Source organism: Hetaerina americana, unplaced genomic scaffold (assembly GCF_022747635.1).
Source record: "Hetaerina americana unplaced genomic scaffold, ioHetAmer1.1.p SCAF_16, whole genome shotgun sequence".
NCBI lineage: Eukaryota > Metazoa > Arthropoda > Insecta > Odonata > Calopterygidae > Hetaerina > Hetaerina americana.
In genome coordinates, this window is record NW_027286719.1 from 4,605,406 (window position 1) to 4,627,172 (window position 21,767).

General features: G+C 37.1%; 1 protein-coding gene across 2 annotated transcripts in view; it reads right to left on the reverse strand.

Moving 5' to 3' along the window:
* The window catches only part of LOC139687034 (G-protein coupled receptor-associated sorting protein 2-like), a 29,459-nt gene extending 22,423 nt beyond the window's left edge, over positions 1 to 7,036 (reverse strand). For both annotated transcript variants that reach the window (XM_071584137.1, XM_071584136.1), the window contains exons 1-4: positions 6,687 to 7,036; positions 4,797 to 5,044; positions 4,372 to 4,679; positions 856 to 973 (exon numbers count right to left, since the gene is read on the reverse strand). In XM_071584137.1, the coding sequence (XP_071440238.1) occupies positions 856 to 973; positions 4,372 to 4,679; positions 4,797 to 5,044; positions 6,687 to 6,822 (810 nt within the window). In that variant the 5' untranslated portion in view covers positions 6,823 to 7,036. The remainder of the gene's footprint in view (positions 1 to 855; positions 974 to 4,371; positions 4,680 to 4,796; positions 5,045 to 6,686) is intronic.
* Positions 7,037 to 21,767: the final 14,731 nt, after the last annotated feature.

A 21,767-nucleotide genomic window follows, 5' to 3' on the forward strand; every position in this document is an offset into this window, starting at 1 on the left:
AAGAGGAAGAAGATAGGGCAGGGGTCAATGCTATGAACCTTCAAGATACACCCTGATGAAACTCAAGCATCAGGCCGGAGAAACATGATATCGGAGAGAGCTGAGTGAAATTGGATCCCTGCCATGACAAATTAGGAAGATAGAAAGAATGGATGGTTCTCCATCATACACCATTGAGCATAAACAAAATAACCAACTCAAGGAAAACTGCTTTTATAATGAAGAATTAAGGTAAAGTTTCATCCACTGAAAGCAACTGAATTGATAAGGGAATTCAAAGACGGAAAAATCATTAAGTACACTAAAATTAAGATTACTTTTTCAACTGATACGTGCCAACCTCCTCCAGTGAATTTAATTTGATTTCTGAAGATTTTCTATGATTATTGCACCAAGTGTGTAAGAAATTTTAAGAATGAATTTCATAAAATTGGTTTCCTTCATATTGCAGAATAAATACATAAAAGAACATGTAACATTGACTTGTATCCTTCATTATTTGAGATGGATTTCATGTTTTTTAATTCCACTAACCATGACTCAATATCTCCTGCCAACCATGCCAAACACTGTAACTTAGAGCTTTTCATTGGCCTTGAACAAGAGAGTGTAATTATATTAATTATTGCTTTCCTTGTTGCAAAATGGCAGTGGGCAATGCAACTACTCACAAACCTCTAAAAATAGTTTTGATTGAAAGTTAAAAACATTGTATGTAGAATCAACTGCTTAATGAGGCAAGGAGCTATAAAATAATGACATATATGTTCAGTTAAATGAATTATTGCACAAAGTTAACCTTACAGAGGTACATCTCAATAAAAAAATATGAAATAAAAGCATTTCAAGAAATACCTGATTGGCAGCAAACGTTCCACAATTGCCGATAGTAGTCAGTGTTTTTTCAAGCAACGTGGCATCATTGCTATGTAGTAAAGCGACTAAGCTTTTTGCTTCATGGGTGGATATGAGCCTAGAAAAACATAAGTAATGTGAATGTTACAATATCTAAACACTAATAAACATATCAATCTAATATCAAAACAGATACATATTTCTATTAGCCTCACGACAATATGCAAGCCCTTTAAAAATCGTCATAAATTCATTATTAACTATTCTAAGTCACATCCTATGAAATGCAGACGTAATGCATAAGGAAATGGTTAAATTGGGCAGAATAAATAGGAATTAGTGTACACTTACAGTTTATACTCCAAAACTCACTCACTTTTGATGAATCAAGATTAGATTAAGTTTAAGCTCCACTCTGACTTGAGAATAAACAAATATTTTACACTTAATTATCTTTTACTCTTAATAATTGCACATTTGTTTCTATTAACATAAAATGGGCTAAAATGTAATCAGTGCAAATCAGAAAGTGAGAATCATATTTCCTGGTTCATAGAATGCACTTCTTTCACTCCAAAATGTGTTCTTAAATAAACCTGCGTCATATGGGCCAAGGATACAACTCGAACCTCCAAGCTGGAAGCCAAATCACTGAAAAAATACTTACTATTAAGTATTTTTACCATAGAAAGGAAGTCATAGAAAATGGTTGCCTTAATTTAATTTCAATAGTATCACCGTTTTGAGCCAGTGGTAAGCATTAGTTTAAATTTTTCCTTAAAATTATTCCCAATTAAATTGGAAATCTACAGACTGCAGCACACACATATTTACATGTCACAGATGCGTGGCTGCAAAACTTGGGCCAACGGCCGACTGCCCCTCTGATGATACCTACACTCTATCCCTCCCGATAAACTTGAAATCTACAGGCACTCAACTTAAACCCCGCGGCACACCCACCGGAAACCTACTTCCCATGCATGATGAAATGGGAGAGTTTCTTGCCCCTGTAACATTTACTATTCCTGATTTGAAATTGTTTGAAATAATAAAAATAATCTAGATTCAATGTTAATTTAATTACAAATTTATATTGATTTATTTATACGTATAATAGGTATGTTCACAGCAGCAAAAGGGTAAAGTAGATTGTTAAGCGTTGTCTAGGCAGAGAAAATTTTGCTTTAAATGCAAATTTTGATATAAAAAGATATTATCAGAAGCTGACTCTTGTATAAAAAGCTAAAATGATAAAAACCTCATGGGATCTCAAGAGAGAGGATAGTCATACAATATTGAATTTAAACTTGAATATCCCAGAGACGAAGAATTCCCGGGATTCTATGGTGAATTATTGCAGTAATTGACACACGAGTGGTAGCTAATTTTTAATGGCACAATTCAATTTTCTTTGTACTGTGTTTAAATCAATATCATTTGATCTTTTCGGTCCGATTCAAGTATTTTTTATTCTCTGACCTGAAAAATAAGGCTTGTGTCTTATGGGCCAGGAAACACGGTATCTATATGATAGCATCTGGAACAGAAATTTTCATTCCATGGGAATCAGGTGAAATGGAGTCTTTTGCTGTCACCATCAAAATCACATAAACCCAAAGGTTGGTATGCGAGGGTGAACTTCCCAAGTACTAAGCCAACAGTGCATGACACATTTCTTCCATAAACACAGAAAAGCTTTTTCAGTAAGAAGGCCGCGAGAAATGAAATATGACAACAATACCCACTTCATACTAAATACATGGCTGTAAAAGTTCTGCAATGGAACCTCAAATTTTGCTCAAAATGTCAATTTCAATTATCATGAGCAACATAAATATTCATACTTGATTTGAAGTTCAGCTGAACAACGGTGACACCAAAACTTCCAAGGTGTCCACTAAAATTCAAAAGCAGGTATTTTGGGTGATATTGTTAAAAATAGGAATTCTTTGAGAGAGACTATGAATCAACAAACACAAGTAATATTTCTGTAAGAGCTATCTTGCCTATTAGATACCCTTGAAATGGGCCTGTGATTTCAGCGTAATTATAACAGTCTTGAAAAAGGATTGCAAAAATGTTTACCATTAATTCCTCGGTGAAAATTACAATTGATGAGATGAGCAGGTATTACCCTGTATGTTTCTCTAAAGAGGTTTATCACAAACACTAACTAGTTCCAACATAAGCATCATTTTCAAAATATTACATTCAGTGTACAATAAAAAATCATCCCAGGTAAGTTCTCACATACCTCCAGAAGGGTTTGAGGGAAGATAGAAAATTTGGTGGCTGGAGTGTTGAAGGGGAAATTATGGTTGGAGGGTGAATAGAAGGGTTTAGTCGAGGGACGAAGTTATTTCTGTCAATAATTAAAATTTTGAAACAAATAGAAAATTTACAAATAAAGGTCATACTTGCTTTGACAATTTTGCTAAAAGAGCATGTAGCTTAGCAATTTGAACCACTCGGGAGGGTACTAAGAACTCACTTGGGTATCAATATGGTGATGACATTGAAAATAGAAATGACTTAAAACTTGACTAGCATTCATGTGATTTTAGAAACCTACACTTCTCCCTTTCTAAGGCAGAGGCAATTTCACACGGATCATTGGGTATTTGTAGCTCCTAACATAGTTTCTTACAGCGATCTCTCCAGAAGTTTTGTGCTTTTATTGTGACCCAAGATAATTTCAGAATAGGAAATAGAACATCCCAAAATATTTATTATGAAATTATTACATCTTGGCTGGGCCATATGGGGAGTAAGCAAATATGTGTGGATGAACAAGTTGAGGCGAGATTATTCGTTATTTCAAACAGCATGAACACAAAAGAGGGAGACATAAGACAGCTGGTAGAGCACTATTACAGGCGCAAAATAGGATTCTATTAGTTTCCCCCTGATATTTCTCCGCCCTCAAAACTATGCTATTTTCCTTGCTTCCCCCAGCTTTATTTGCCTCCACATTGGGGGGCAATCTCATTAAAAGAATTATGGAAATAAGTAGAGTAAAACATTTTTAGGGTGTGAAAAATCCACCATTTAATTAGGTGGCTAAACGAGCAAAAATTGATGGACTGATACGTTTTAAATATATCATTTCCGCGAGACATGTTTACCTTACATTTTTGTCAGAGTAATGGAAATGACAATTCTATTTTCTAAGTCCAACAATTTTCTTACTGTCTTGCCTGTACTGTACTGCCTTGCGTTTACCTGGCTCGGGAAAATAAAAGGTATACCTAAGGTATTATTTATAATTATTTATATGCTGGGATAATTTGTTTTTAATGAGAATGACACTTACTAGTTAGGTTGCGTTTCGTGGGAAATAAAATAGATGATCTTGATTGAGGCATCCACCAATATAGCATCAATGGCTATTGTAATGATTATGACATTTTCAATCACATATCGCTCCGTATCAGTGCCAAAATATTCAAGCATCAAGTGTGCTTCCAATGCAGTGATTTGCAGAGCTGCCACAGTTACATAAATGAGGGGTACCTTTGGTTATGGCCCAGTGTCTCGAGGTGAAGCCGAAGTGCATCCTCTTCATCCCTCAGCAATCTCTCCGCTTCCTCGACCTGTCTCCTCGCAGCCGGGGACATCATGCCCCTGCCCTCCGACTCTGGGCTCATGTGCTGCTGGATACGATTGTGGCGGAGGGAACGTCTTGTCCACCTGCGCCTCACTGGCGACCCACTGAGAACCATACTTGCACTCGGACAAGAGAGGTTCTCAGTGGAATGGCTACCCAAAATATGACGAACATCCACGGGGCTCAGGATTCGTGGAGAACTCCAAGGGGAACACTATAAACAAAGATGACAATCAAGATATCAATGGATACACTGATCTTCATAGCCGACACTGGAAACTGTTAAATAGATATTAGTTTTTAATTCCACGAACTTAGGAATGAAACATACCTGCAAACTTCTTGGACCAGGGAGAGGACTGTGGCGTGGAGACGGTCCGTTTCCCTGTATGGCTAACATAGTGTCAGTGAAATGCCGAGCACGAAGATTCAGCTCACGAATTCTTTCCTGCACTGACAATGACCTCAATAGCACCTTTCCAGAGCCAGATGTGTCCAAATTACCCAAGAGGACATCAGTCTGCGTGGTTTGTGAGAGACGGCGGAAATATAAACGAGGCTCATCATCCAGGTAGTTAACTGTAAATTAAGTCATGGTCGTTAGTGTTTGGGTAACATCAGCCGACTAGAAATGAATTCACTTGGAAGTGAACTAAGGAATTTTATAACCGCAGCATGGTACTCTCCTCAGCTATGAAATCTTTAAATCAATAGAAAGGAAATATGAGATTTCCATGTATAAATGGAGCCCATGTTAATGATGATAGTTGGTAGTAATTACATGAGAGTTGTCAATAAGTGTAGTTCTGGAACCAGTCAAAAATTTCAGAAAAGAATCAAAGCTCCGGCCTTGAATAGGAAAGCATTTCAAAATGCTTCAAAAATATGAACAAAAAATCAACTTGATGAAGTTTGTTTGGGCATATAACTGGTTACTTAAAAACACATTTTTTCAAAAGAGGTAATTTACCATCCTCAATATATCTAGAATCAGTTTTAGAAGAGTTGAATGAAAAGGAATAAGCAAAATGACACACACTGAACCAAATTCCCAAAAGAGTATTAAAATCAAGCATATGTTTAAAGTATTAACTATCAAATTATACGTCCGCCGTTGAAGAGCCTAAATGCAGGTAATTCTAGACCTCAAGAAGAACGTGCAAGTATCATCACAGGTTGGCCAACTCAACATGCCTAATCTTCTCAAATATGATTTAAACATCCAGCATGAAAAGATACATATGTATACATGATAGATATACTATAGTGATATCATGATGATAAATTTGACAGCCCAATAAAATGACACTACAATAGGTGAATGCTAGAATACCTTTCCTCAAAAGTCAAATGACATTCAAATCTTTTAAAACACTCAATCGGTTTAGGAGAAATTCATTATTGTTATTTCATTATCTCTAACGTGCAATTGCTGGCAAGGGCGTCAGAACACCATATTATTTTTGTCTAACAGAGAAATTTATCCATTTTGAAATAAGCAACCGATTGCTGGAAAATACCCTCAACAAAAAGCAACCCTAAGAGTAAAAATATATAGTCCGATAGAAGTGAAGGGCAATCAATACTATACTTGCCTTGAAACGTATTAACTGTACCAAAAATAATGCCAAATAGAGGATGCTGATACATAATTTGTGATACTTCTCTACCCTAGATGCGATAAGAATGTGTTTCAGATATAAAAAAGGGAACATTTAAACCAGTTACACTAACAATCACTAGGGAGCATAAATGAGAATATACCAACAGCCTAGTGAGCCGGAGAAAAGATGCTGCATATAATCCAGTCCACATTATTTCAAATTCCTGATCACTTCATTCTCAGGACTTTCAAATTAGATTATTAAATCGTAAGTTTGCCAAACTTCAGGTTGTTTGAAACGACACATTCCTAAAAACGTCATGATATCACAAAAGGCTATTGAACATGGAACGGACATTTCTTCAAGTTTGACTAAATAGTTACATGCACTATATAATTCGACTCCATATTTCCACGAGCCGCTAGTCTATCAGGAACGCAACGATATTACGGTACACATTAAGAGAAATTAAAAATTCCACAAGTTAATCAAAAGAATGTTAAAGGGAATTAATAACTGAAAGATGGCAACTGAATTACCAACACTCGTACTTAGGTAACTTTGATATTCAAATTTCGGAAGAGATACTTACAACATTATCTAAACATCACGCTTACCTTCTCCATCCCTTCTTGCCAATCTTCTGCAAAAAGCAGTGCGTACTAATGAGTAGCCGACATACGCAAATCCTGCAAAGATAGCCGAACATAGGGCTACCTTGTTCATAGTTTTATCACTGGCATAATTTGCCATATTGTATAGTAGGGTCTGTGGCACGTTAATTAGGAATTGAGCTCTAACAAAGAATCAAGATTTACAAACTTGTTAAGGGCAAATTTACATTACTCGTTACACCGAAACAACACAACTTCAGGGCGATTATCGTAGGTAAAAGCGTAAAATAAACTTCTGGATAGCACCCCATTTTAAATTAGACAAATTCGCCTATTTAGAATCCACATCTCAATGTGATTTCACATCCATTCCTTAAATTAATGTTTACTGGCACCAATACCCTGCTTCTGCTTTGTATTTGCCGAACTAATTGTGCGACTCCTTGCGGACATATGTGGACTTCATAGCGGGTAATTTGAATGCCTTCCCACTAGAAATGAAGGAGTTTAAAATTTTAAAATGAGGACTACTTTTGTGATATAGATACTAGCGGCAGGTTATTGTAATAATAAGTAGAGCAGGATTAATATTATAAGACGGTAGAATGTTACTAGGGTGGTAAAACAATGTTCGGTATAAATGCTAAACATAGCCGATATTTCTAAGTGGTGTTTTCGGTTTCACAAAGCTTATTAGGGAATTCCAGTAGTCCATTTATATAATAGAAAATATGTAAAACTTTTTACTATAATATAATGTGCATTATGAGCTGCTGTGTATTTCTTTATTTCGGTGAATACAAGTCGTGTGGGTTTAGGAAAATGTGGGAGGAAGAGGCATTATGGGCTGATTCGTAGTATTTATGAGGAAGGAATCTAGCCGGATAACTTTGTGAGATCAGTGTTAGTTCCTATTCCAAAAAAAGGTAAGGGCTACATCATGTGAGGACTACAGGACAATAAGTTTGATAACCCACGCAGCTAAAGTTGTTCTCGGTATCATCAACAAAAGGATAGAGTGTAGGGCAAATGATTACTTAGGGGATGATCAGTTTGGGTTTAGGAAGGGGAGAGGTACGCGTGATGCTATTGCAGTAATGAGATTATTAATCGAGAGGAATATAGAACACAACCAGGAGGTATTTGCCTGTTTCGTAGATTTCAAAAAAGCATTTGATAGAGTGAATTGGGAAAAAGTAATGAGTATTATACAGAAAATAGGAATAGATTGAAAGGACAGCAGGCTAATCCGCAATCTGTACATGTCTCAGACTGCTCAGGTGCGAGTGGGGAACGGGGAGTCCGGATGGGCAGTGTTAGGAAGGGGTGTAAGGCAGGTTTGCCCATTATCACCGTTGCTGTTCAGCCTGTAAGCAGAGGAAATGATTAAAGAGGCATGGGAAGAACTTGAGGTAGGAATGAAAGTGGGCGGGGAATCCACAAAATCAGGTAGGGTCGCTGATGACCAAGCTCTAGTTTGTCTGACAGCCCAGGAGTTTAAAGAATTGCTGAGTAAATTGGAAATTCGATGCGATAGACATGGGATGAGAACCAATATTAATAAAACAAAGGCTATACGATTTTTCAGAAATACAAAAGCTTAGGTTAATTTTTTAAACAGGAGGGCAAAAACTAGAGCAGGTGGGACAGTTTCCATTTTTGGAAGTGTTTTGGACCAAAATCGTCCAACTGGTAGGTATGTAATGTGAATAATTGCACTAGGGATGGAGGATCTCACTAGGGGGAGGCAGTTGATGACCAGGCAATTGAGTATGGATGTCAAGAAAAGACTTGTCAAAACTTTGATATGTAGCATAGTTATTTATGGCAGGGAAACATGGCCACTGAAGCAGGAGGATAGATATAGATTGGAGGCTTTTGAAATGTGGGTGTGGAGAGGGATTGAGAAGGTGAAGTGGACAGAAAGGAAAACAAATGAGGAAGTATTAGGTATGGCGGGAGAAGGGAGGGGATTGTTAGATAGATAGATGAACATCTTAACTCAGGCAACATTGTTAGGGGAAATCACATGGAGGCATATTGATTGGAAGTGGGAAGTTAAAAATTGTGATAAAGGAGAGAATGTTAGGCAAGCAAGGAAAGGACAGGAATAGAATAGCCATGTTGGATGGGGTGAAGGGAGGAGGGAAGTACACAAAGATGAAAAGTGACTTGAAGTAGAGTAGGATGTTGGGTTGTGTTTTTTGAGGAGTAAGAAAATATTTATTTGGTAGATGTGTTCATCCAAAACCTACCTTAACCAGTAGATTACCTAATAGCAATGTCTTATGGAGAAAGTCAAGAAACATTCAACAGCATAAAAATATTTTTCAAAAGTCATAAATCAGTCAATGCACCATGTTGACAGCATTATTGCAGATTTTAATAATTATTTTGTGCATAGTCATTATTTAAAACGAGGTTGAGCTCTTGTAAAAAATATTCCAACAAATTTTTGGTATTTAAGGACTTGCTGTTTTCTTTAAGAGTTATAACTTAATTGTTGTCTCCATTTATTGCTCACCTAAAGGCAATTTTAGTATCCTCTGTAATCAGCTAGAAGAGGTCTTAATCTTTCTTCAAAACTATAATGCTAATACTGTCATAGGGACAGACTCAATCATTGATATGACCTGTGATTCAAGGTAGAATGCTCAAGTTGATATTTTACACAGGGCCTTCAATCTGTATTGTGTCATCTCACTACCAACCAGAAACTCTGCCTGCTTAGATAATATTATTAACAGTTAGAACTTCCACAAATATTCTGTAAATATTTTCAATCCTTAGATATCTCTGATCACAGGGCCATTGCCTTTTGTGTGTTGGGTGTTCCATTCATTGTGAACTGTAAAAAAACTACAATTACAAGGCCAATTACTCCAAGCTATAAGGCAAATTTCAAACATTTTCTTTTGAAAATAGATTGGGTGTCATTGCTGCTCACTTCAAATAATGGGCCACAGAAATTAAACTTGTTTTTTGAAAAATTCATTTTAATATTCAATCAAGCACATCCACAAAAATTAATTAATCTTAAGCCAATTAATAAAAAAAATAACTGGCTTACTTCTCAACATGTTACAGTTAAGAGAAAATCTATGGCAGAACCATTATGATGCTAAAAGAAAGTCAACTGATGCTACCCTTAAAATGTACAATGAACTCAAAAGGGAATATCATAACCAGCTAACACTGGCTAAACGCAATGCCAATGGAGCTATTGGCAGCTCCCAAAATAAATGCAAAACTGCCTGGTCAATCTTAAGGAATATAAGTCCTTATACACTAATGTAACAATAGGTACCGCAACACATTCCTCTGAATTGAATTACTTCTTCACAAGTTCCTTAGACAATATTTTTTGTAAAATATCCAACTCTCATCTGCATTTTAAATATTGCCTCTCTAGATCTGTTGCTCCTGCTGGAACTTTTGCTGGAAGTGGGTCACTCCATCTGAAATAGTGAAAGTGGATGCTAAAATTAAAAAGTAAAGATGCCTATGATCCCTCTAATAATATAATGAAGATCATTGTTCATCAAATTTCTTTCCCACTGTCTGTTGTAATCAATTCCTGTTTCTGGTCTGGACACTTTCCTGGTGTCCTAAAATACTCTTAAGTAATACCAAAGTTGTTAGAGGGGTGATAAAAATGATCAAAAAAGTTTCTGCCCCATCTCCATCATTCCTGTGATTGGCTAAGTCATCAAGGCAATTCAAAGTGCCCAAATACTTACAAATCTTAAAAGAAAGAACTTACTCAGCTCCTCACAATTTGGCTTTAGACCTGTGATCTACTGAGCAAGCTGTTGAATGTGTCTTTAAAAAATACTATGTGCTCTTGAAGATAGGGTGCGCTTATCTCCTCATTGTTTGACCTCTCCTCAGCTTTTGATTGTGTAGACCATGAAATCATCGTTCAAAAGCTGGAGTAATATGGCATTCAGGGCTCTAAACTAACATTCATGGCCTCGTATTTAAAAACCATAAACCAATGGTAGAAGTAAATGGCTGTAAGTCAAAATTCTTATGAGTAAAAAATGGTGTGCCTAAGGAGTCTATATCTGGTTTGGTTATTCCTGCTGATGATCATTGACTTACCAAGTAACATACCTGCTGATTGTGTCCTGCATGCTGATGACACTACTTTTACAAATAAATGTATAACTCCTGAACAAGCACATGAAGAACTGAAAGAACAACAACAAGCCAGTGAATGGTTCTTAGCTAATAAACTATATTTAAATTGTGGGGAATACAATATCTTCTATGTGACCTTAGAAGTGCTGGTAAAGCTCAAGGCTCGATCAAGCTACTAGGGTCTTTTATTGGCTCTAATCTTTCCTGGAAAAGTCATGTAACCTCAATCTCTATAAAACTTTCCAAGAATCTCTTCCTAATCTGGAGGCTTAAAAGCTGTGTTCCTGAGGAACATTTGATACTTGCCTATTTTTCCATTTTCCAAAGTCATATAAAGTATGGCTTAAGGCTTTGTGGACATGCAAGTGACATAAAATCTCTGCTAATGTTACAAAAGGAAGCAGTTCTGGCCATCATGATCACTGTCATCCACTATTTGTCAGGCTAAGAAGGATGACAGTCATTAACATATACAAATTCCAAAGAAACTGCGGGAGATGCCGCAACAGTAACTTTTAACGGAGTCATCCGCTAATGTGCATTTCAATGCAACAGTTTCAGAGTGTAAAAATCATTCGCCTACGTTTACCAGGGCTTAATTAATATAAAAAATAATGTAAATAGCAATGCACTAAGAGGTAGTATACATGGCCATAATACAAAGTCAAGAAATAAGTCAGACATTGCCAAATGCAGATTGTCCAGAACCTTCAACCAGTTGGATAACCTTGCCTTAAAATTCTCTAACAAACTTCCCCATACTGCAAGACAGACTAGCTGTTAAAGGTTCAAAAATATAATTGAGGATTGGTTGCTTTCAAACCCCTGGTATTTTTAAGTGAATATTTTGAACTGGACTTTGAAATTATAATATATGTGTATCTCCTCAGCCCGTAATGAATGCATGTATATATATGTTTTTCTTTTGATGACATCTGTAATGGCAAGTGCTGCTCTTTGAAGAATAAAGATTCAGGATTTAAAAGGTCATAAAACCACTCTCAAATTGCACCTCGATTCTCATAGTGGATCATTCACACTCATTCTATATCTATCATTTTATATTTCAACCAAGAATTTTACTTAACAATTTTCTAAATTTATCATTTATCATCAACAATAAACTTTACTCTCTCAGCTTATTCTACATTGTTTAATAATGCCCATTAACACAATAGATAATTCAAAATGCTGCTTTAGGTTTTCATCAAGCTTACCAGCAAATTACAGCATTCCACATAAAACACATGGGATAACAGACCTGTTGTAGCCTCACAAAGGCTGTTCAAAATTCCAAAAAATACTAAGCAAACAATTACTTCCAATTCCATATTTTTATTGATTCTCCATTGTGTTTATTTATCTCAATTCTTCATGCTTCACTTAACTGAGAGGAAAAGTTCACACTGTCGAGCATTGTTAAACTTGCTGAATTCTTAATGTGCTTTTCAGGGCCATCATATCACTTTATTGTCAGAAGTATGATACTATTATTTGTACAGTTTACATTCTGTGAAACACAACCAAAAAAGTATAGGCATGGGAAGGAAATGAATGCATTTTTTTCCCAAACCAGTCCTGGTAAATAAAAGGTCTCATTTTAATTTTCCATGACATTTCTATTTTTTATCAATTTGGATGAAAACAGAATATAGATTTATAAAATAAGACCTTTCCTTTTAATCTCACATTTTTATTTCAACAATAAATTAGTAAATTTAGCAATTTTCAAGTCAAATATATTGTTTTCACACATCTCTTATTGTCAGATGCTACACACTGTTTATCATTAGTTCACACAGACACCTACATTCAGTTTTTCAACCATCAATGCCTAGTCCTCTAGCCCTCAGAATTTCCCCATTGAATTATTGTTAATATTGCCTCTAATTCGTAATTCCTTTTGGACCACATGCCTTCTCATCACTATCCCTCATCCAGCCAAAACTCATCTCAACCCTTGATTCCATTTCATCCAACTCAGCTGACATTGTATCAATTAATATTAGGTCAATTCATCATAGGCAAAGAGGAACCTTGCAGTCCAATTTCTTTTTCAACTTTGTTCTAGCCTCTGTCTCTTTCTCAACCCTCCTTGACACATGCCATCAGAATAAGAGTAATTGACTCCATTTATTCTACTAAATTCTATACATTTTACTTCATCTAGTGAGAGATGTTTCAAATAGAACAAATAAGGAATTGCTGTAGCTCTCAAGTTCTTGTGGGCAACCCAGAAATGGATATTTTTGTAAATGGTAATCTACCATTTAAGTTTGGTCTTATATGGACAGAGGCCACACAATGGTATAATGATAATAACCTTACCTTTATCACAAACCAAAACCTGACTTCCAAAACTACTGTAACCTCCTCTTCAATTCCAAATACCTCAATACAACCACTACCTCCCCCATCTCCTCGTACTTGAACACTCTCACTTGACCATGGGCATTACTTCCTTGTACTGTTGTCTTCCCTACTGTCAAACTCTTACTCCTATTGATGGCCATCTAGTTGCCTAAAATATCGGTAGAGAGTTCCACAAAAAAATAAATATTGGCTATAGAATTGGCACCTTAAAAAATCACAGCTGATAGTTCTCACCCTCTTCATTCCATATACCTCCCTCCTTCCTCAATTCTTTCCAACATGACTATCCTTTTCCTGCCCCTTCCTCATTTATTCATCCCTTCTTTCCCAGTATTCAACATCCCATTGCCATTCAAAATGCTCTGCATCCATCATTCCTACTTCCTTTGGATTTTTTTCCAACAATCCCCTCTCATACCCTTTCACCATACCTACTTCCTCATTTGGTTTCCTTTCTGTCAACTTCAACCTCTCCATCCTTCTCCATAATCACATTTCAAAGGCCTCCAAACTATACCTACTCTCCTCCTTCAATAACCATGTTTATGCTTCATTTAAACAGTGCTCCTCATCAAGGTTTTGAAAAGCTTTTTCTTAACATACTAACTCAACACCTCCATCATCAATTCCCTCTTCCTTGTAAAGACTTCTTTGTTTAATGCAATTCTCCTCCTTATGTTCCCACTACTATAGCCATTTTGGTCCAAAATCCTTCCAAGTTATGTAAACTCTTCCCCCTGCTCTAGTTTTTGCCCTCTTATTTTAATATTTTACTTAGCCTTTGTCTCGGTCAAAAACCAAAAAACTTTTGTTTTATTTCCATTTATTTTCAGCCCATACTGGGTGAGGGTTAATTTGCAAAATTACATTTAATCATAAAAAGTTATTTCTCTGCAGGAGAGCAACTGGGAAAATTTTTCCTTACTTCGCCATCGAGGCTTGGGCCTTTCAAAATCAAACTTTAAATCAACCAGGCACCCATCTGGTGGCTTTCATTGCCTGACTTTCATTTACATTCCCAGTTCTTGTCATGCCTCTTTAATAATTTCCTCCACATATGCAATGAACAGCACAGATGATAATGGATATCCCTGTCTTGCTCCTCTTCCTAACACTGCCCATCCAGACTCTTCATCCACCACTCGCACCTGAGCAGTCTGAGATATTTACAGATTGTAAATTAGTCTTCTATCCCTCCAATATGCTACTCTTATCTGCAATACATTCATTAATTTTATCCAATCAATCCAATAAAAGCCCCCTCAAAATCAACTAAACAAATAAATACACCTGAATGTGTTTTATATTCCTCTCTGTTAGTGATTTCTTTATTGACATGGCATCATATATTCCTCTCCCCTTCCTGAACAGAAACTGATTATCCCCAAATATTCATTTCCCCTGCTCTCTATCCTCTTATTGGCAATCCTAATATTCACTTTCATTCAGTGTGAAATCAAATAAATTTTTCTGTTGTCTCCACACATGGCTGCCTTTCCATTTTATAGGATTGGAACTAAAACTGATCCGATGAAATATTCTGGACAAAACGTACCCCTTATTATGCTACAAATTAGCCTATAAGCTCTCCCACATTCTCCTAAACCTATGAGTAGTTCTTGTCCACTCCTAAGGCCTAATTTGATTTCAATTCTTGTTATGCCCTTTCTATCTCCCCATCAAGTAAACCTGGGTCTAATACATCTTCATCTGTTTCACATTTTCTTGTTAAGCCTAATCTGGGTATACTACAGACTTCATCATACGTTTCTTCAAAATATTTTCCACCTTGCTTCTATTCAATCTTCCCTGTTTCAACTTATATTTTTCCATATTTTCCTTTTGTTTTTTCCACCAATTTCCTCTCTCACTTACTGAATATACTTTCACCTTCCAGTAAATTGCACTAATGTCACCCTATCTATGTGAACTTTCCATAGCCTTGCACTGCAACTATATGGAAAGACTCAAGGGGAAAATGTAGCATGTTTTTCTAATTTTATGTTGAGTTAAAATTTTTTTACCTCTGAAACCTTCATGGAAGGTAAAGCTTGAAAAAGTACCCAATGAAACTTTGTATTGAAATCTTGGTCATAAGATTAAAATATCAAGTGAGATTAACAAAGCTGCATTTTTTCTCACTGTAATGGATAAGTATCACAAAGTTAGGTCTGATATTATGAATGTCATTCATAGAGTAATAATTGCGGATGAATTTGTGGTAAGTTTAAAAATTCATTCAAATTCAGGTCTGGCGTGGCGTTGACTAGGCCTAAAGACACCATCTTCGTGTCTAAACGTCCCTACACTCAGTTCGCATCCTGCTGTGGTAGTGTGCAGACTATGGTTCTTCTACTTTGCTCACAGCGAACTGTTAAAATTTGTGCTGCAATAGAAAATCCCGCGAGTTCTCAGAAGCCATGAAAAGCTATGGCAAACATGGCAACGCAATCTCAGATCTTGTCTGGGCTGAGACATGAGGAAAGCATGTCAATTGTGAAGCAAAAAGTCTGTGAGACAGTCTATGTTATGGGGGCACAATAGTTCTCCCAGGAAACCACAAAATGCTAACAGACATTTTCAGCCAGAGAGATCCTGGAAAATGTTTTTTCGGACGCTGTGACTTTGCTTTTGATCGATTTCGTTGAACGTGGGTCAAGAATTAATGCGGATAGATATTGCCAAGCGTTGAAAAAGCTAAGGCGGGCTATTCAAAACAAGTGTCTGGGAAAATTGATCACGAGTTCTTTTTTCACGACGACGAACGTCCAAACACGGCTCATCGTACCCTTAAGCTCTTGGATGGATCCGAATGGGGCACGTTGGATCACCCACCGTAGAGTCCAGATCAGGCGCCGAGCGATTACCACCTCTTTCCAGCGACAAAGGCGTGGCTTGCAACAGAGCGCGTTGACAGTCACGCAGATCTGCATGCTGCTGTAATCGAGTGGTTGAAATGTAAGGCGGCAGATTTCCGCAGGAAATCCTAACGGAACGTGCAGAAATCTGCACGTTTCGTTAGGATAAATGTCTCAATTTGAATGGCGACTATATAGAAAGATAGCTTATGAATATGACTTTTCAATGTGTATAATAAATCTTGGTCTTGTCATTAGTTTCATATTTAATTTCAAAGTTCTAATTTAAAAGTAAGTTATTTTCTGGAAATCCTTCGAATTTCTCCTGATGAAATTTTGGCGGAGCTACATATGATTAAAGAGCATGTGCTGGAGTCCCAAGATCTCATTGGGCAAATCCGATTACACCTCGGCATTGATAACGAATAGACGACGAATCGCAAAAGTGATAATGATGGCAATGAGAATATTCCGCTACCTGAGCCTTTTTTTAAATAAATACATATTTATTATTGTTAGCAACCACCAGTCCATATTTTAAAAATTTTCCTAATCATCTGAGTAGTCTGGGTAGTTCAAAACATCTAGAAAGTAGCAAGTTCAAGAAAGGAAAAGCATAGGGCTGCAAAAAATTCTCTGTGGCCTCGAGTGTGATGCCTCTGTATGCATTGTCGAAATAAATGAGAAAAGCCACGCTCAGCTAATACTGAGATGGGCCATTTATGGCGCGTACAATAATTTTACAGAAAATCTAAGAAATTTCAGCAATGGTATCGGAAAGGCTTTTCTTTTAGTAAGCCTTAGCTTTCACAAGACTGCGATGAAAATTTGAACCGTATCAATACGGTGGTTTAATTTTATTTGTTAATTGAATCAACTGACTTGGACACGGTTTTCTGAGATGCAAGCGGAATCATGTACATCGACTGCTTTCAAAAAGAACAAACGATAAATGGAGATTATGATGCGCCATCATTTTACCGGTTGAAGGAAAATATCAAGAAAAGACATCCTCGTTTGTAAAATTAAAAATGGTCCTCCTACAAGATAATGCACGGTTCCGCGCCGGCGGTCTTTCCATGGCGTGCAATTACCACAGGTCTGGATGTAAAAATATTGAAATCACTCTTTAGGAAATCACTCATTTGTACATTCACTGTTATTTTTACGCTTACGGTACATTTACGGTTAATACCTCTAAATATGAGTCAAGAGTTTATTCATCAAATGAAAGGCAAAAACGTGAAACAATATTTTGGCGAGTAAATAATTTACTGTTCATTATTGCCGAACGTGGCCACATCTTTTGTCTTTAATGAACCCAAATATTTCAGGCATCCCATTGTTAAATGCTTTCCTGCACTATCAAGTTTGATTATTTAGCTGCCTTATCTAACTCATACGCATTTCATGTGTGTGTTAATTTACTGGCCTGAAATCTTTACCATGCATTAATAGGACCCACATTTCCAGCTAGCATGGATCCCTCCTCCTTCAATTTCTATTCGTTCGATTTGTCTCTTGTCTTAACTTGGATTTCTTTCCTTATACATGTTCCTCCCGATTCCGCATCAAGCCTCCTCCATTTTCTTGTTTCCTCTGCCGACCTCAACATTCAGTTCATAATCCACGACTTCCTTGCATTTCCTTATAACTCTGCCTATAATTTCGTTCACGGCGTTTGGTATCCCTATTTGAGCAAAAATTTAACGGCTTCCCATTTTTCTTGTAATGTAAACGCTACCATGTCCTCAGTCAGGACTCTCTTTGACTCCCTCATGATTCTTCTTCCTAGTCATCCCGGTTAAAGCTAGCGCATTCATTTTTCTCATCCGTAATACCTTTTGATCTAGTTATTTTAATATCGGCCCCTCGCCATAATGCTTTTGAATTAAATTCAGAAGTTAACCCGCCCAGTGTCAGGTAGATGCGAATGGAAAAGTGCAACGAAGAAGAATTTTGGAAGAAATTAAAAGAGGACAGTAAAAATGGATGAAGCAGAGCATTGTGAGCGGAATGAATTGTTGGGAAGTGTACTGAACGGTGATAAAATTGGGTAGATAAGGTAGGGAAAGGAAATTAATCGGAAGCCGGGCGGAATATGGAGAGGGAGTAAGATATGAATTAGAAGAAATGCAAGGTTAATAGTAGGTATTTATTTGTCTGCATGCAAGGCGTTGCTTAGAAATATAGTGGGTCAAAGATACTGGGTCCATATTAAACCTATCTGGACCGATAGAGAACTCTTGATCAAAAAGTAGTTCATCACACATACAGGTATTAAATACGCTTTGAGTGTATAATACCACCTGTCTTACATTGGACTAAGGAAGGTTTGAGATGCAAAACTTCTTCTGTGCAGTGCACATTTATGCTCCAATAATAGTAGCCATGCAAGGGGTTGCCATTGGAAGCCAAGTAATGGATATAATAACAGAATATTTAACACACGAAACATTTGGTCATTATTTACTGCAGCTGACGTGAGTACTAATGGCCGCAGCGTCATGTCTTTTTTTATCATTTCCAGAATTTCACAATTCAGTTCGGGGGCATGGAAATGGAGGAGTAGCGGAGGGACAACCTACATTTAGTGCCAACATCTATATGCTCGACAGAGCGAATCTCTATCGAACTAATAGGCTGGTGCCTAATTCTACGAATCTTTGTTTCTTCTGCGTTGCTTTGCCATAACCCTCTCGTATTCACCTTCGCAAGCCCAGCCACGGCGCCGGCGGAGGAAGCTGAAATGGCCAGGCGATGAAAGAGCAGCGGTCGCAGGAGAGAAAGGGACTCGCCGAGCATTTGCCTCGCGCCACCCCCCTCCCCAACTGCCATTCAACGCCGCCCCCCTCCCGCCCTCCATCAACTCCCCACCCTCCTACCTGCTATCTCCCACTTCCTCCTCCGTCGCGGCCCTCCCTCCTCGGCAGATCCTTCAGCGGCCCAGAAAATGGCGACGGTCGAGCCCCAGTGACTCGCCCGTTCCCCATCTTATCCCCACCAGCCAGCATTCCGAACTTATTACCTCTCATTACCCGGGCGATAATTAAAATTATTACGCGACTCCTTGGCTATTGGAAATCGCGAATGTTTTCAAAAACCGAAGGTAGCTTCTTTGGGCACTCAATCGAAATTTTGAGCACCTCTCTGTGGCGATGACTTCGGTGATTTATTTAAAAAACATCCATTGTTCCTTCCGAGACTGAGCATGGAGATATGTACCTTAACATTCTAATGGTCATTGGCGTATCAACATGGCACTGCCATTACTAGGATCGGGTGTGAGAATTTCATTTATTTGCTAATTAATCAGGCCTAGTGCGCGTTTTTCTCGAGAAAGGAAAGGTTTTTTTACGTTCTCTTTCTGAGAGCGCATTACAAAGAGAGATTTAAAATATAATACTGTGAAGTGGTGGGCCGCGACATTATGGACAGAAGACCTTAACTCTTGGGTAAGTTCCTATGCAGCGATCGGCCAAATGCTTCCTTCCCACCAATCGTAATCCTACTACCTAGCACCAAGTGCGTCCGCCTGTGCACATAGAGAAATAGGGCTGGTGGTTTTGAAAGTTTCTGCGCGAACCTTTACTCCACGGATAAAATTCGAGGAAGATTCTGGAGAATCGCTAAATGAAATTTCGAACGGATGCATGTCGCGATAATCAAATCATTTCATTGGTACTGTAAAGATAAAACCTTGCTCATTAACAACGGTGCACGCGATGTTTTCATCTATGGCGGGATAGATGTGGCGCAATTCCATTTGAATACGGCTGAATGCGTATATCGCCAGTGGGCTCATTTTAGGAAATACGTAATTATTCAGTTATGTTCATCAAATGTGGTTATTTCCATGGAATAATCTAGAAAAATGTTTGTTCATATTGCATATATATTTGCATATGTATTTTTATGTATGGTGAATCCAATAGATACGCCCATCGTTCTTTCGTGTCTTTTATCCATTAGTCTTCTGTATAATCTTATTTTCAAATCATCCATCCTAATTTACTCCTTATTTGTCCATCAAAATCATCAGCAGTGCAATTTGAATTTTGTTTTTTTTATCCATCCGATCTAATATATACGTTATCGATTTCCTCACCACCAGATTGCTTCTATGTTTACGTCCTAATTAACGCGTCATACAAAGTAGTCTATTGGTCTTCCTTGCAGAATCTTCACTTCAAATCTCTCTTTACACATACATGTGTATAGCCAATCCGTCGTGCCACAAGATGAGTCCAATCATTTAGTTCTCCTCTACCGTAGAGCTCAACCATATTGTTTTTTTCTATTTATCCTCTCCTACATATGTCTCCTGTCTCATCTTGTATGTCCATTTAACCTAGCTGCCTGATACCACTCCGAAATATTACCATGAAATAAGCCTGAGATGCCTTTCTTTCAAAATTCCACGCACTCTTTTGGTCTTGAGATGAAAGAACTAATTATGAAAGATTTTATTTGTAATGCCCTAGAATTTTAATAGTTCAATAAGCTTAAAGACGCTCCCGAGAAAATTATAATGCATTGATAGTTGATAGTAATGTTGATTAATCATAGATACGGAATTAAAGTGGAGGATTTATTCCACAAGGCCGAATAAAAAATGTGATGAACCTTGATTCCTTGATCGTCATCGGCTGCGAATTTACCCGTTATATGTTCAGTAAACCCTCTCCATGTTAATATTCTGATGTTACCTAGGCAAGCGGGTAAGAATATTCAAGGGCCTGGAGACACTTCGTCGGAATCCCAGTGAATGTTTTGTGCCATTTATAACGATGCTTAGAGTGCAAAATGACTGCTTGCAAAAATTATGTACGGTTTCAGTTTATATTATGTGGATGTTCAATCATCTACTTACTTACTACTATACTTAAGCATCATTAATAAATTCAATTACATTTTTCTGTACTGAGGGCTGATTAATTTTCTCTATTTAATGCATTTCTTCTACCTAATATTGCTCCGAAAGACGTCTGACATGCTTTCATGTATATCTCAAATATTCACGCACCATATAATTAGCTAGCATGCTTGCTAGGAAATAAATACTTGAGAATGACTCACTGTGCAATGTTCTAAATTTTTAATGATTCAGAAAACTTAAAGAGACTGTTGGGGAATTCTTTACGCAGGTAAGCACAAAGAAGTAATAACCATACCATCCAAACCGTCCACAGTAACAAAATCAGTGGAATTTCTTCTTGCATACTCCCAAACGCTGAAATTAGCAATCCCGCATACAGAAATCCGACATATCGATTAATTACAAATAAATTATAATATGAAGAACCTTCAGCCATAAGTTTGTGGCACATGGAATTAAATAAAAGTTAATTTTTTTTAATTTACCAGGGATATAAATTGAAAATATTCCATTTTGTGCAATGACATATTGCCCTTTTCAGAAGCATGGTTCTAATACATGTATAGTCACGTAATAGGGTTGATTTTAAGAAAACTAACTTCATTATCATTTTTCATATTTATTTATAAAATGATAACATTTTTTATCATCCTCGAGTGAATAAAACTTCACAGTGTTCAGTCAAAACACACTTATAAAAACACCATTACAACAGGGAGTGTGTTCCTTCAGGAAAGTCAAGTTAAAAAGGTACACAAAACAAAGAGTATATTGCTACAGGAATAATAATATGAAAATATGCATGTATTGAACCAGAATATCATTATTTAA